The 15,739-nt window shown below is 45.5% G+C and overlaps 1 protein-coding gene across 1 annotated transcript in view; it reads right to left on the bottom strand.

Moving 5' to 3' along the window:
- Window positions 1-1,008: 1,008 nt before the first annotated feature.
- CLIC2 (chloride intracellular channel 2) overlaps window positions 1,009-15,739 on the bottom strand; it is a 73,833-nt gene continuing 59,102 nt past the window's right edge. The window contains exons 2-6 of the mRNA XM_031944823.1: window positions 13,253-13,362; window positions 7,980-8,105; window positions 5,059-5,165; window positions 3,520-3,701; window positions 1,009-3,361 (exon numbers count right to left, since the gene is read on the bottom strand). Of these exons, the coding sequence (XP_031800683.1) occupies window positions 3,206-3,361; window positions 3,520-3,701; window positions 5,059-5,165; window positions 7,980-8,105; window positions 13,253-13,362 (681 nt within the window). The 3' untranslated portion in view covers window positions 1,009-3,205. The remainder of the gene's footprint in view (window positions 3,362-3,519; window positions 3,702-5,058; window positions 5,166-7,979; window positions 8,106-13,252; window positions 13,363-15,739) is intronic.

Genomic DNA, 15,739 nt, shown 5'->3' on the forward strand with positions numbered 1-15,739 from the left:
ACCCTGAGAAATAAAAACCTTGGACACTATGTCCTCGTTGGAAGTTCTCTGGGACACGTGCAATGTGCAGAGATTCACGGTCCTCTTGGGTTGCATCCAGGGCAGCTGAGAGGGCCTCCCAGAGGCTAACTGGTTTCACGATAGGCCCACAGCATCATTCTCACTGCCCAAGTGGGAGCGTGCCCCTCGTCAAAGGGGGCCCAAGAGGCTTGCGTGCAGGAACCGATGGCCAAAAGGGCGGGCCAGGCTGGTGTGGGTCCCAAACGCACATTGCAGAAGGGAAAGTGTGGGGTTTCCTCCCCAAGGTGTTGGGTAGCCGTGGGGAGGATGATTAGAGGAGTTTTCTAGGCAACCCTGCCCACTTCCCCGGGCTGAGCTGGAGCCTAGCTTTGGTAAGAAACAAATGGGACAGCCGGGGAATAACTTTTTCTCCTGCCTGTTCCTGGCTTTGACAGGGCCTGGAGGTCTGGCCCAGCCAGGGGCCGGCTGTTAGGAGTCTCATTAACCTGGAAGGGAGAGGGAACAGAGGCACGATCAGCGCCCTCCCCACCACCCCGCATATCAGGAAGGGCATCCAGATACTTCCTCCTCTGAAAGAGAACGGGCTCCGTCTCCCAGTCCTCCTCCTTGGGGCAGCAGTTGAGGTAAGTGATGATTTGAGGATGGGGCGAGGGCACAGGAACTTATGAAGACTTAAAGCATGAAGACGTGGGGACCACATCGATGGAGGCCCCTCACTGACCAAAGGCAGTTTTTTTGAAGTTGTGGGATGTGCTTGGGGGTGGGGAGGAGAATGGTAGTAAATATTAGTCCCAAGGTCTAGAAGGACCAGAGGCAATTGAAGGAGTCTTCGGCTCAAGGGGTTCCCTGCCATTTCCTCTGCTTCTCCAAAACAGGCTGGGAAAGCCCCTCCAGGGGTTCTCAGGGCACAGGTACGGGCTACGGAATCCTAGCTTAACTGCACAACTGCCTTTCTCCAAAGGTGCTAGAAAGAAGCTTCTGAGAATAGAAAGTACAAACTTGGTTTTTATTCAGGATGTTATAAAATAGGAAAAAGTGACTAATAATAATGTAAGAAGAAGAATACATGTTTTAATACCAAAACAGTCTCAGGATTCCAGAGCTTCTGTTCACTGATTTGTCTGTGAATAACATGTGCTGGTGTTTGACTTAAAGCCCAGACCAGAGGTGCTTCTACTGGCTTAGGAAACGCCAAGGAGATGAAAGCCCATCCATCAGTCGGGTGCCTTTTCTGTGATTTTTCGGACTGCCAGAATTAGGAATGGAAGTAACTTTTCTAGTTCCCTACAATAGGCTGGATCTGAAGCCAGCTCTCTTGGCTCCGAGCTCTCTGTTCACTAGGCCAAGGCTGCCTCTCAGTGATATTTTATTTTTCAAAAATAGCTAATATTTACCCAGTACTTTATTCTGCGTTGCCCTGTGTGTACAGCATGGATGATTCCTTTGAATAATCATCTGGATAATCATTTAAGTCCTATTGTTTCTACCTTGGAGTTATCTCTCGAATATGCCCCAATTCTCAGGTACCGCCCTCAGCCTGGTGCAGACCCTCACCACCTCCCGCCCAGATGATTGCAATAGCTTCTGGGAGGGTCTACCTGCCACAGGTCTCTCCCCACTCCAGTCCATCTTCAATCCAGCCACCGAAAGGATCTTTCCAAATTGCAGGTTGGATCACGTCACCTCCTTATTCAATTAACTCCTGCGGCTCCCTATTGCCTCCAGGATCAAATACAACCCCCCTTCGTATTTCTTCAGCATCAAGCCCCCTCCTTCCTTTCTAGTCTTCTTACACCTTATTCCACCCCATCCTAACATGATCCAATGTGACACTATAACCCCCTTGTTGTTCTTCAAACAACACACTCCATCTCCCAATTTCCGAATGTTTTCATTGGCTGTTCCTTATGCCTAGAGTGTTTCCTCTTCTCATCTCCCCTGCTGGGCTCCCTTGGCTCCCTCTGAGTCTCAGCTGAAGACTTACTTCCTGCAGCACGTCTTTCCTGCTCCCTCTTAATTTTAGAACCTTCCCTCTGCTCCGGCTCTCCATAAAGGGTGGGCTCCTTGAGAACTGTATTTTTGCCTTCCTTTGTATCCCTGACACTTAGCACGTAGTAGGGGCGTAATATATGCTGCCAAGTTTTCCTCAAATCTATGGATAGAGAAATACCACATTTGATTTATATGCACACACAGAGCAATTTAGCCCTATATCTACTGGTGCGTCTTTTAAATTTGGGAGTTCTGTCCCTCTTTGAGGGAAAATCAAAGTCCCTTGGGGGCTAGAGATTTCCCTCCATATCTCCCTTTTTCTATAGTTTACCTAAATTGTGGGGGAGGGGAGCATCATCCGCTGTTCTACTAAAAGCAAGAAAAATATTAACTATGTTGTACCGGGGATAGAAAATTTTAAGCTAGTGACTTCAATCGCTGAGTCCATTTTATGACAGAACATGTCTGCATCTCGGCTTTTCATCATTTTACTTGGGTTTATCATTGATAGATGGCTAATAATCAGTTAACAGTTTGGTAGCATTTCAATATAGTGACGGATATAGTCTAATCATCTAGAAGCATGAGGTGTATTGACGTTCCTAAGACTGGAGGGTTGGCTTTCATTATTTTGGAATACTTATCACAGAATCTGGCACACGGTAGGTGCCATACAAATGCTTATTCTCTTCCCCTGACTCAAGTGGAATGGGCGCTTAGACGGGGGCGGGGGAGGCCAGGAATATAGGTTTTTTTCAGGTTCAGAATCTTGACCTGCCGATGTCTTGCTTGTAAAACAAATTGACCCGACAAAGGCCCACTTTGTAAGGGGAGCTCCAAAGTCGGGGTAGTGTTAAGAGACGCTTCACCGCTTAAATGATTTCATCCAGGATCTTGGGCTGGGGTATCAAGTTCACCAGACAATTTAGACTCTGATTCTGTTGAGATTTACCTAACACATTTTAGGGATTCGGGAATCAAATGGATTTGCCATCAGGATGCTGGAAGCTTGGGAAAGCCTGAGGCCACACAGAAATTGCAGGTGGATTCTGGGTATGGCTGGCTAGACAGAAAGCAGAGAATACTCTTTCAAACTAAACATTTTTACCGACATTTCTAGCAGAAGTAGGGATGTGATACAAAAGGTAGCCTGCATGGCTATCATTGCTTTGGAACACGCAGCCTGAATTTTTCATTTTTTAGCCACAGATGCGTAAGTGTTTTCGATCTCCTTATCTGCAGGGCATGTGTGGCTGAACTCCTCTCGGGCGTAAGCATTTCCCAGATAGCGCCAGACTCCAGAGAATTCCTGGGGGATGTCAAAGTTCCGATATTTCTTGGCAACCACCTAGAAGAGCAAGTAAAAGAGAGGGAAAAGTCATTGATCTGTGAAGCCATATACATATCAACACTGGTAAAAAGTGACCATCATGGGCGTTCTTCAGTAGAAATGGCCACCCAAAGCATGGTATAGTATACCTGCTGTTCTTACTGTTTCTTTCTCACCTTGATGATATGCAGCTTTGGGAGCAGGTTGCAGTCCGCCAGGGTCAGCTGATCTCCATCCAGGAACATCCTTCTGGAGACCACGATTTCGTCGATGGTGTCATGATCAATTTCCTCGGGAAGAGGGGTATTCAGATAGATGTCTAGACGCTTAAATTCCTTCAGCAAAGCTTTCTCCAGATCTGAATCATTTAATGAAGTCACAGGTTTATTTTTAGATGCTCAACTGCCATTGCCAAATGTCTCCCGGTGTGCTTATTTGCCCACGTTTTTATACCTACGTGTCCCATACTCAAGACTTTATTGGTGGCTCTTTAATTCACTCAGTCATAGAACTTTCAAATCAATCGTGAGACATGGGAGACACTGGCAAAGGCCCACCCAGCATATCAAAGAAGGCTCCGCGGTCTACGAGCAAAGCACAATTGCAGTAGCTCAAAGGAAATAGATGTGCATATCTAGAGCCATCTCTGCCCCAAATGTATGTCAACTTGTGGAAGAGTCTTCCAAGCTCTCATGGGTCTGATCAGCCACAACTGGACACGGTCTACTTTGACCCAATATCATGATATTATTTTGGTTCTCTTCAAGACCCGAGGACAACAATCAAGCCACCAATTCCTTTATTCATTCAAACATCAGATCTTCATTGGGTGCCTGCTGCTGATGGGCCAGGCCTTGTACTTGATGATGTGTTAGCTAGAAGGACCGGGAGGGGCAGAATAGATAGAACTGCAGGCTTTGAGCCAGTCAGGAAGACCTAACTTCCAGTCCAGCTTCAGACTACTAACTGTATGTCTCTGGTCAAGCCACTGCATTTCTGCCTGCTTCAGTTTCTTCAACTTTAAAATGGGGATACCAATAGTACCTATCCTGCAATGTTGTTGTTAGGATCAAATGAGACTGTAATTGTAAAGAACTTAGCACGGTGTAAATGTTATATAAAGTTAACTATTATGATTATCATTATTTATTAGTAAAGAGTGGAATACTATTTGCTGACACATTAGTTTGCCATCTCCCACTGGAATGAATCGGATTGGATTCATTGATTGGTTCATACCTTTTTCTTTTCTTGTCGTATGGGTAAGATGAAAATTTGGGGAAGGTGGGAAGAATTAAAGAAACTAAGCAAGGAGTCAAGAGGCCCTGAATTCAAATCCAGCCTCAGACACTTAGCCCTTACTAGCTGTGTGACTCTGAGCAAGTCACTTTAATAACCCTCACAAAAAAGACTCTAACAGGCAGTTAGGTGGCACAGTGGATAGAGCGCTGGGCCTGGAGTCAGGAAGGCCGGAGTTCAAATCAAAAGTCAGACATTTATTAGCTGTGTAATCCCGGGCAGGTCACTTCATCCCGTTTGCCTCAGTTTCCTCATCAGCAAAATGAGCTGAAGAAGGAAATGGCAAAGCACTTTGGAATCTTTGTTCCAAAATACCCCAAATGGGATCACGCAGAGTCAGACATGACTGAAAAAACAACTAAACAACAACAAAACCCCCTAGGATCTAAGAGGGCAGATACAAAGTTGTGTCTTACGTTTATTGGTATCCTTTTGTGTGTTCTTAATATATGCAGAAAACTTGGCAAAGATGTTAGACCCCACATCAAAGGACTCCATATACTTGGGACTCAGACGTGGATACCTTAGGAGAAGAAAAAGACAGACCCTCAAACAGACTTTAGCCAGAGTGTCAACTTTGTCACTTGGGTTTTGGGGTAACGCTGAACCCAAAACATTAACATGTCTATGCATTGTCGATGACAACTCCCAGGCGAAGAAATACGCAAGGAACTTTTTTTCTATTCCTTGTGCCAGGAGGCAAAGGGAGTTTGTAAATAGAAGCCATTTATCTAGACCAGGGGTCCTCAAACTTTTTAAATAGGGGGCCAGTTCACTGTCCCTCAGACTGTTGGAGGGCCGGACTACAGTAAAAACTTTGTTTTGTGGGCCTTTAAATAAAGAAACTTCCTAGCCCTGGGTGAAGGGGATAATCGTCCTCAGCTGCCGCATCTGGCCCACGGGCCTTAGTTTGAGGACCCCTGCGTCTAGATCTTCACTTAGTGTCTGCTACAAACCTTTGACTTCCAATTCATTCTGCTTTGCCAGACCTGAAGAAGGCATTTTACCCATAGAATTGACATTATACATGGGAGCTAAGTCCCCAAGACAACCCGCCTCATTCTCTGAAACTAGAAAGAAGGAAATGAGGGTAAATCAAGAGAGATCTTGAGGTCCACAGGAAGGGGAATGAGAGAGCTCATACTGGATGGCCATGATCTCAGCAGAGTGAGGAGACACATTCGCTAAAAGACATAGGTAGAAAAGAATTTGAAAAAATATAAAAGATATAGGTAGAAAAAAATCTTTTAAAAAACATAAAAGACACAGGTAGAATTGGGGCTAATAGAGGAGAAAGTTTGGAATCCCCAATTGGGAGACAGTGTGATAGGGAATGAGTCCAAGATGAATAAAAGGATCAGTCAGCAATTATTGAGGGGTCATAGTGAACAATATCTTGGTTTTCTCTAGTATGCTCAAAATCTCAGAAGAAGCAGAGAAGGTATTCAATGAGAAAGACCCAGTATCGTGGCTTTCCAGCATGGGAACCCATAGTAGAAGAACATGGGGGAGGAGGACGCCTTGTTGGAGTGGCAGATTTATAAGGGCCAAACTGTGCCGGGAGGGCGGTGAAGCTAAAGAAGGGTGTTGGACTGGGAACAGAAGTTCAAGAAAGAAGGCCATTGGGCAGACTCCTAAGGAGTTGGGAGGCGGGACAGCTGGGAGGATGGGAGCTTAGGATCAGAGATGGGTATCTGAGAGTTCGGGAGTATCAAGGTAGAGCAATTTCTGGTGGTGACTTGGGTCTTGAGTGTGATTTATCTATCCTGTAGGTAGATAAGGTAGAATCCATCTAGGGCACAGGGCTGTAAATCTGGGAGTTTTTAAATATATATTTTGATAAATATATTTTTGCTATAATTGGTTTCCCTTTTAATACCAATGATTTTATTTTAGGCATTTAAAAACACATTTCTGAGAAGGCCTCCACAGACTTGCTAGACTGCCTGCCAAAGGGATCCATGACCCAGAAAAAGTTATGCACCCCTGAGCTAAAGGAACTGAACACCTTCAGGTAATGGGAGGTGAGGAATTAGAAATTGGGGTCAGAAGCCTGGTGGAAAGGAGCCTCTCCCAGAGGCTAGAGGAACTGAAAGTTAAAGCCAGTTTGGGTGTTCACCTCTGAGGAAGGGAATCTGAGGCATCGATTTGGAAGGTAATGGTAACAGGAAGAAGACAGACCAAAGCTGTGAAGTTGATTGTGGAAAGACAAGAGTCAGATTGAAGCGGGCTGTGGTCCCTTTAAGAAACTAGTCCTTTCAGATTGATTTATTCCTTTCTGATTCCCAACCCCTCCTGGCTGATGGAGGAAGCTAGGACCTTTGATTCACAAATCCTGGTCAAAAGCATCCTTTTAATTCCAATAGGAGATCCAGGCGGGTCCCAGCCCCACCCGGATCTGAGCCAAGTTGGGACTCCACCCATAGGCCCCTTTAGCTAAATCTCTCATCATAAAAGAGCCAAGCTGGAGCCCTCTCTTTGCAGAGGGCCGAAACATGCCAGCACCATGCCTGGCACCAAGGACCCTCTGCCCACTGGAATAATATTTCTAGTGCCCTCTTCTCTTTACCTAACACCTTTTACTACTAACTAGACTTTAACCTTACTTCCAAACCCCATAATACACCTATTTTATCAATCTAGTTTTTCAGGTCTATAAATTCCTTTACAGGGGACTCTCATGCCGCTACTAGACCTCATTTAACTCCGTTTCCTTGCGCTGAATCCAAAGGGGTTGCAGGGGAGCTCTATTAGACTCCCTGTACCCCAAACCTGCCACTAGTCCTCCTTTGGGTACCCCAAATCTAGACCTCATCAAGATCAGCAGAGATCAGTGGGCACTGGCTCTGAAGTTAGGAGACCTGAATTTAAATCCGGCCCTAGACACTTAATATTTCCTAGCTGCGTGCTCTCGGCAAGTCACTTGACTCCAACTCTTTTATTTAAAACAAACAAACAAATCCCAAACCACCACCACCACCACCAATAACAACAACAAAAACCCAACATGACTCTCAGGTTAAAGCAGGTCTGCCCCATCTCGCTGTGATTGCTGGGCTCATCAGAAATACTCGATGTTACCCCATTATTACTTCCAAAATATAGACTCTTCTCCAGATAAGCCAAAGCAGCACAATGAGTATCATTTCCTTCTCTTTGGGGAAATGAGCAAGTGATTATTTACAAGATTCTCCTCAAGAATGAAAGAGAGGTCTGGCCCCCAAACTCCACAGGCCTAAAAGTGAGTGAGTCAAAAGTTTGGAGGGTAAACAAATGGAAGAGAGAATTCAATTGCTCCGCTTATTATGCCATGGAGGAACGGGGAAAAATTCTGTACCTTGGAGGAGCCAGGACCTGCTCTAGAAACTCCTCGATTTTAATGAAGTCTGTCTTCAGTTCCTTGTTAAACAACAAAAAAGGAGGACTGGTTCCCGGGGCTAGCTCTTTCAGCTCTATCGGTTTCCTAGAGGGATGGGAAAGAAAGGGTTATTTACAAAGGCTCAGACTCACCCGGGTGCATGCTGCAGCAAAATTCCTCTTGCAGTGGGAACCAGATGAAAATGTAATTGGGAAACGTTTAACAAAATAAATAAAAATGCAATAAAACACTGCTGTTAGTCAGTTGTATCCAACTCTCCGTGATACCATTTGGGATTTTCTTGGCAAAGATATTGGAGTGGTTTGCTATTTCCTTCTCTAGCTCATTTGACAGAGAAGGAAACTGAGGCAAAGAGGATGAAGTGACTTGCCCAGGATCACAACAGCTAGGAAGCGTCTGAGGCCAGATTTGAACTCAGGCTTTTCTGACTCCAGGCCCAGTGCTCTATCTACTGGGCCACCAATAGATCATGTTAATTTGTGATTTTCTGCATCAATATAAGACCTGCAGGGACCCATTTCTATTTGAGTTGGATTTAGACACATAGCAGAGAAGCCACCCACACATTATCCAAGGAGATGACAGAATATCCTGTGAGAGCAGCAAATGATGAAGCCTATCTACTCGGGGCTAATAGAAGGCCAAAGATTTACGTCAAAGACCACTCATGGCTGCTTTATACTTTTCAAGAGCTGGTTATCCTGTTCATAAATTATCCTGTCTCTTTCCCTTCTCTTCTGGTCATTTTACTCTTTGTGGACATTAGCAGAAGGCAGATAATCAGCTAATCAGCAAATAAGTACCTATTAAACACGTACTATGTGCCAGTACTGGAGATACAAAGAAAGCCAGAACCAGTTTCGCCCCCCCATGGAGCTCAGTCTAATGGGGAGATAACATGCAAGCCAATAGATAGAGAAAAGGTGGAGGTAAAAAAAAAAAAGTTGGGAATGCTAGGGAAGGCAATCTGTTGGAAAGGATAAGAGGGGGTGGGATCATAATTGTACTCAAAAGAACTGGCCTTGCCAAGAATGGGCCAGAGACCTGAGATCAGAATGAAGGAGGAGATGACGTGGGAAGGCATATAAGTTATGGGAGATGATGAAGAAGAGAAAATGGAGAGCCCATTGATTGACCTCAATTTGTTTTATTCCTAGGTCTTCAGATGAAAGAATGGGGTGCAATGGGGGGCTTGAGGAAAGAAGGTTTGAGATAGTTGCTGTGGGTGTCTTTGCAAGCACAGGCTTCCCAAGACTCCCTGTGGGGGCTGAAGAACAGTTATCCTGTCACATATGTCAGGATCATCATAGGCTAGTGAATTGATTTAGGTGGATTGCCTTGCTGCAATGAATGCCTGGTTAAGATTAGATAACACAAATTCGTAGTGGATCTTAGGAAACAGAATTTGGGATCCATCTTCTTTTCTCTGGGATTTAACTGAAATTCAAATAAATATTTCTTAAGTGCCTATTACGTCCCAGATACAGGAAATATCAAGATGCAAAACAATTATTTTAAAACTCCTCAAGGGGAATGTGACATGCATAGGGACAACCGGAATACAAATCAGAAAGTGCAACTAAGTTGTGGAAGGAGACGGGAAGATATTACTTCATATCTAGCCAAATAACTTGATATGGTGGCTTTCAGGAAGAGCCGACTCTGAATCGTGAACCAGACACCTGGATGGGTATATCATCCTGGACAAAGGGATAATCTTTCTTTGAACCTCAGTTGTCTCATCTGTAAAATGAGGCGCTTATTCCATAGAAGTGGCCATGATTACCAAAGGCTATGATACATGTGCAATTTGTTCTATCTTTTCATTTTTTCTTTACTTTTATCCCCCCTCCCAATACTGGACTACCTTTTAAAATGCTTAGTTTCCTCTTGGCTAGGGCCAAAGTAGATTTGAAGAGAGAACCGCCAAAGTAGTAACTGATGATCCTGGCACACCTTCCCCCTCAAAGGGGGTCTTGGGCAGCCTTGGGGAAGCAATGTATAGAAATAGATAACATGATAGGTCAGAGTACTATGAAACCTGTACCCTGGTGTAGCAGGTAAAAGGCCCTTACCCTGGGCACATTAGGTGAAATCGTCCTTAAAAGATATTCCAACTGTCCTTAGAGAGTAAACGTGAGCACTCACTCATGGACATCAGAGGAGGAGGGACTCACTGAACAGAGACCTTGGCGCAGGAGCTGCTAGCCACTTGCCGTAGGTTCGTGGTCAGAGATGGTCACTGTGTCCTTCCCAATTCTGGAAATTTGGGAGAGGATTTAGAAGGCAGAAACTGACTGGCCTCCAGATTCTAATGAGTAATGAATAATGACAAGAGTTGCAATTTACACGGCCCTTTAAATCAAAGTGCTTTCCCTGCGTGACTTCATGTCATCCTCATAAAATGGCACCCGAATAGGTCTATAATTATCTCCATTTTCAGATCGATTAAGCAATCGATCAACACCCACTATGAACCAGGCCCTGGGCTAAGTAAGTGCTGGGAGAGAGGCACGATTCCCACTCTTACACTCTTCCCAAGAAGCTTACAGTCTGGAGGAGACAAGGATGTACGCAAAAGGATACGGCAGAAATAGAAAGGAAATGGATATGTTACATCCACACGCGTTAGTTAAGTACAAGGTAGCCCGGGAGGGAGGGCACTACCAGTCGGGGGCATCCTTCTGGCAGAAGATAGTGCTCAAGAGCCATCGGAAAGGAAAAAGGGCCCCCTGAGGCGAGGGTAGGAGGCAGGGGATGCTGAGCATGGTGGATAGCTAGTACCACGGCAGGGGGGCTTGGAGGTGGGGGGTCACACGTGAGTAAGAAATCAAATGTCTCCATTGCAGATGGTGGGAAAGGAAGGCTGGGGTCAGATTCCGAGGGCTTTTAAGTACCAAAAGAGGCATTTCTATTCCATCCTAGAGGCCACAGAGAACCTTGGGAATTGGTTAAGCAGAGGAGTCACATGGTCAGGCCTGCACTTCAGAAAACTGCCTTTGGCAGCAGAAAGTAGGAGGGGCTGAGATGACAGAAAAGGCCTCAGTAGGAAACCATGGTAACCACTGAGGTGAGAGGTAATGAGGATCTAATGTAAGGTTGCTTGAGTGAGGAGAAGGTAGTGGATGCAGAAGGTCTGTTGTGATGGTACAAACGGCAACCGACCAAATGTGGGCGGTGAGGGAGAATCGGAAGCTGAGAACGGCGCCATGTTTCCACGTGGTTGTTCCTCCTACAGCAACGGGGAACTTAGGCAGAGAGGATGTTTAGGGGGAAAACTCGAGTTCACTTTTAGACCTGTTGAGCTGTCCTCAGATAAGGAAGTTAGGACAGACTTTAGGTGACATGCTCAGGGCCTAGTAAGTGTTAGAGGCTGGATTTACACTCAGATCTTCCTGACTAATGACCAGTTCTTTGTTTCCAATGCCACACTGCCTAGGGAGATTGATCTTGTTTCCCAGTTCTCTGGGCTTAACTGCATCTGGGAAACCGGTGACCCTGGCATGGAGTGGGGGTATTTCAATAACTGAACATGTTTTGTTTTGTTTTGTTTTTTGTCTTTTTTTGTGAGACAATTGGGGTTAAGTGACTTGCCCAGGGTCACACAGTTAAGAAGTATTAAGTGACTGAGGCTGGAGTTGAATTCAGGTCCTCCTGGCTTCAGGGCTGGTGCTCTATCCACTGTGCCACCCGGCTGCCCTTACATATTTTTTCATGTGCTTCATGTTGTGTACTAATTTTCTAGTGACTCCTAGAGGGGGTGAGGGCAGACCTGCGATTCGCTGGTATAGGGATCTCCCTTAACGTAGTGGTAGATGCAGCTTGTTTTAAAAGTTCCCTGGAGCCCTTTGGGCTGAAGTGATTGGCTCAGGGTGTGTGGGTTAGAGAAAAGATTTTAACCCAGGTATTCCTGGCTCCAGCAGCTGGGAGGTAAAGTGGCTATGATGCAGGTTCTGGTCCCTTTAAGAATTGATTTATTCCTTTCTGATTCCCAACCCCTCCTGGCCGATGCATTATCAATTCAGGAAGCCAGGACCTTTGATTCACAAATCCTGGTCAAAAGCACCCCTTAGAACTATAATAGGAGATCTGGCCCTGTCCCAGCCCCCACTCAGATCTGAGCCAACTTGGGCTCTCCCAGCCCCCATTCTAATGATCTGCTCAGGTTTCCCAACCCCCACCAAGCAAGCTCAAGCCCCCACTGAAATCCATCGAGGAGCCAACTTGGGACTCCACCCACAGGCCCCTTTAGCTAAATCTCTCATTATAAAAGAGCCAAACTAAAATCCTCTCTTTGCAGAGGGTCCAAACATGCCAGCCTTATGCCTGGCACGCCAGGGATCTCTGTCCACTGGAATCCGGTGCCCTTCTTATCTCTACCTTCACCTTTTACTAACTAGACTTGAACCTTACTTCCAAACCCCACAATAAACCTCTTTTATCAATCTAGCTTTTGGGGCCTGTAAATTCCTTTGCAGGGACTCCCGCCGCCACTAGGCCTCATTTAACTCCGTTTCCTTGCGCCGAATCCAAAGGGGTTGCAGGGGAGCTCTATTTGACTCCCTGCACCCCAAACCTGCCACTAGACCTCAATTAAACCCTAATTTCATTTAGCTACCCAAACCTAGACCTCATCAGCTAGAGCACTGGGCTTAGAGGCAAGAAAACCTGAGTTCAAATCCAGACTCAGAAACTTCCTGGGGAGAGGGTAAAAAAGAAAGCGAAAACTGAACTGTGGCATCACGCATGGGCAGGCATCCCAGCCACTTGGGCAAGTCACTTAACCTGTGTTTGCCACTCGAGAAGGAAATGGCCAACCATTCCAGCATCTTTGCCAAGAAACCTTTGGTCATAGGTCCGTGGGGTCACGAAAAGTCGGACATGACTGAAAAATTGACTCTAAGTCAAGTCCTTTATCAAATGCTCCATGTTCCCTTTCAATATCTGTATAGTGCAGTAAAGGAGGCCTTTTTTGTTTTTTTTTATTTTTAAATGATTGAATTTCAGTCAAGCCATGCTCTTTGGGGGGAATGTCAGTCCTCCCAAAAGTGAAGATCACATCACATGCTAGATTATCACTGGCTGACCCTGAGAAACCTTACGATGGGATGATATGATACTATTCTCCCAGTCTTGCCAGAACTGGGACCAGCACAGCTTCAAGGCAGACTTTCCCAGCTGTCTTGTTCAATCTTAGGCCCCCTTATCAAATGGGGCCTGCTTTTTCTCACCTGGTCATGTCAACAGTTGTCACATTGAACTTGACTCCTTTCAACCAGAGGACCATGAAGAGGCGTTGGCAAAAGGGACAATTTCCAATGCTCTCCCCATCAAAACCAGCCTGTCAAGGGATGAAAAAGGAAACATAAGACATCTTTAACTGAAAATGGAGAAAAAAAAATAAACTCCACAATTTGTTTTTATATTTCAAATAGAGAATGTTGGCAAGTAATTCCAAATGATTAGTTAAATCAAGAAGCACTTATGAAGTGGTTTACTGTTTAGCAGCCCGTGCTAATCACTGGGGATACAAAGAAGAACAAAAATGGCTCCCGACTTGGGGAGCAACGTGCAAACAACTATATCCAAATATGATAGAGACAAAAAAATAAGAGAGAGACTGAGTAAATGAAAGATAATCTGAGAGGCAAGAGAAGGCGCTTGGGGAAAGGAAGGGAGGGAAGAAGAGAGGATCTGAGCTGAGTGGAAGCTGGTGAAGTTGGGAGGTGAAGGTGGGGGGAGAAACATGGCAGGAGAATAGGGGTTAGTCAGTGGAGAGCTATAGAGACAAGGGGATGGAACACCACTTGTGACAGGAGACATAGGAGAGAGTCAGATTAGGGATTCCAAAGCCAAACAGGATTGTATATTTGGTCCTAGAGCCAAGAAGAACCACTGGAACTTATTGAGGAGAACAGCCTGCTCAGACGGACAACTGAGGAAGATGGGCCGGAACGGAGGAAGGCTCGAGGCAGGGGAGCCCAGCAGCAGCCGAAGGTTTGGGCAGAAACAAGGGCATGACCCAGACCAGTGACAGTGCGTGAGGAGAGACGGGCACCTAGAGGAGAGTGAACGTAAAGGTAGAAATGACAAGTGATTGGCTATGGGGGATGAGTGCAACTGAGAAATAGAGGACATTTGCAAGGTGGCCAGCCTGGATGTGGAAGTTTGACAGTGGGCGTGGCAGTAATAAAAAGGTTCAAAGAATGGAGGCTGGAATTCCATTCCAGACAGGCTGAGTTTAAGATGGCTCCAGGATACAGTTTAAGATGTTTGAAAGGCCTTTAGAGAAGTGATTCAGGAGATCAGGAGAGACGGTGGAATTTATAAAGGAAGGGAGGCATTTTCATAGAGATGAGGGGAATTGAGATCACCAAGCAAGGCCCAGACCAGATTTGCGGGAGATACTCACGGGTTACTGGACACGACCTAGCTGAAGATCCAGTAAAGGAGACAGAGAAGGAGCAGTCTGTCAAGTAGGAGGAGAATCAGGAGAGAGAGAGAGAGAGAGAGAGAGAGAGAGAAAGGTTAGATAGGAGCTTTAGTATCCAGCAGAAGGTGATCAATAGTGTGAAAAGCTGCAGAGAAGTCAAGAGGGAAAACTGAGAAAAGGTCATTAGCATATTAGCAACTGAGCTGATTAGTAACTGAAGAGAGCAGTTTGAGTTGAATGGTATCTGATGCCAAATGCCGAGGGTTTAGGCCACTTTGCATCTTGCCTAGCTTTGGGGAGGCCTTATTACCTAGTCATTTGTCAGTTGGACTTGATTGATGGGGTGACAACGTTTGTCACAATACAATATAAATATTTGGTACGTCCTACTGGGACAGTCCTATTGGAAAAGAAGTCATGCTTGGGTAAATATTCTGCTGCATTTTACATGTCACAGAGGAGCTGAATGCTTCACTGGGAAGGAGGGGGCATGGGATGGATGGCATGACCTCCAGTTCCGCAAACCTCCGTAGGCTCTGCCAGCCAGCCATTCTTATACACATGTAGGGTATGCGTGTCCACACAAATTCGTCTAGATGTGATTCGAAGGGAATCACTAATGGATATTTCTGGACTCTCCCTTCTCCAAGGGAGTTTTGCGACCTGCCAAGCAGGGGCCAAGACATTGGGGCCATCAAGTCGACAGCTCTGCTCTCCCCCGAGGGAGAATGCCAGAGTAAAATGGTCTCTCTCCCCTATTTCCGTTCCATTGCTAGTGCATGTTCCTGGCTCTTATCCCTTAATGAGAAGGAGTGTCCTAAATCAGAGGTGTCAAGCACAAGGTCCATGGGCCAAACGTAGCCTGCAACACTCCCCAGTACAGCCTTAACCAGATTCAAATGAACTTGGAAACTATTTTAAAAAATAAAAATATAATAAAACATAAATAACATTACATTTTAAAACTAAGTCTCTATGTGGCCCACAGGGATCTTTTAAAAAAACAAATGAGCGCCCTCCATTTCTATTTGAATGCCCTAAGTTATATCTGAAGACTTGACCCCCCCCCTCTTCCCAACGATGCTGGTCACATAAAGCCCGTTACATGGAGCAAAGAACAAATAAATACACTTCTCCAACCCAGCATTCAGAGAAGTCATACTAATTAGAAAAAACCAGACAATAAATGGAACGAATGATTCCCACTGAGAATTAGAGTTCATCCCAGGGAGAGTCCCTGGCTGGTCACTAATATACCCCATTAGTGCGGAATAGGAATGTGATT

The sequence above is a fragment of the Sarcophilus harrisii genome, chromosome X (assembly GCF_902635505.1).
Source record: "Sarcophilus harrisii chromosome X, mSarHar1.11, whole genome shotgun sequence".
NCBI classification, from domain to species: domain Eukaryota; kingdom Metazoa; phylum Chordata; class Mammalia; order Dasyuromorphia; family Dasyuridae; genus Sarcophilus; species Sarcophilus harrisii.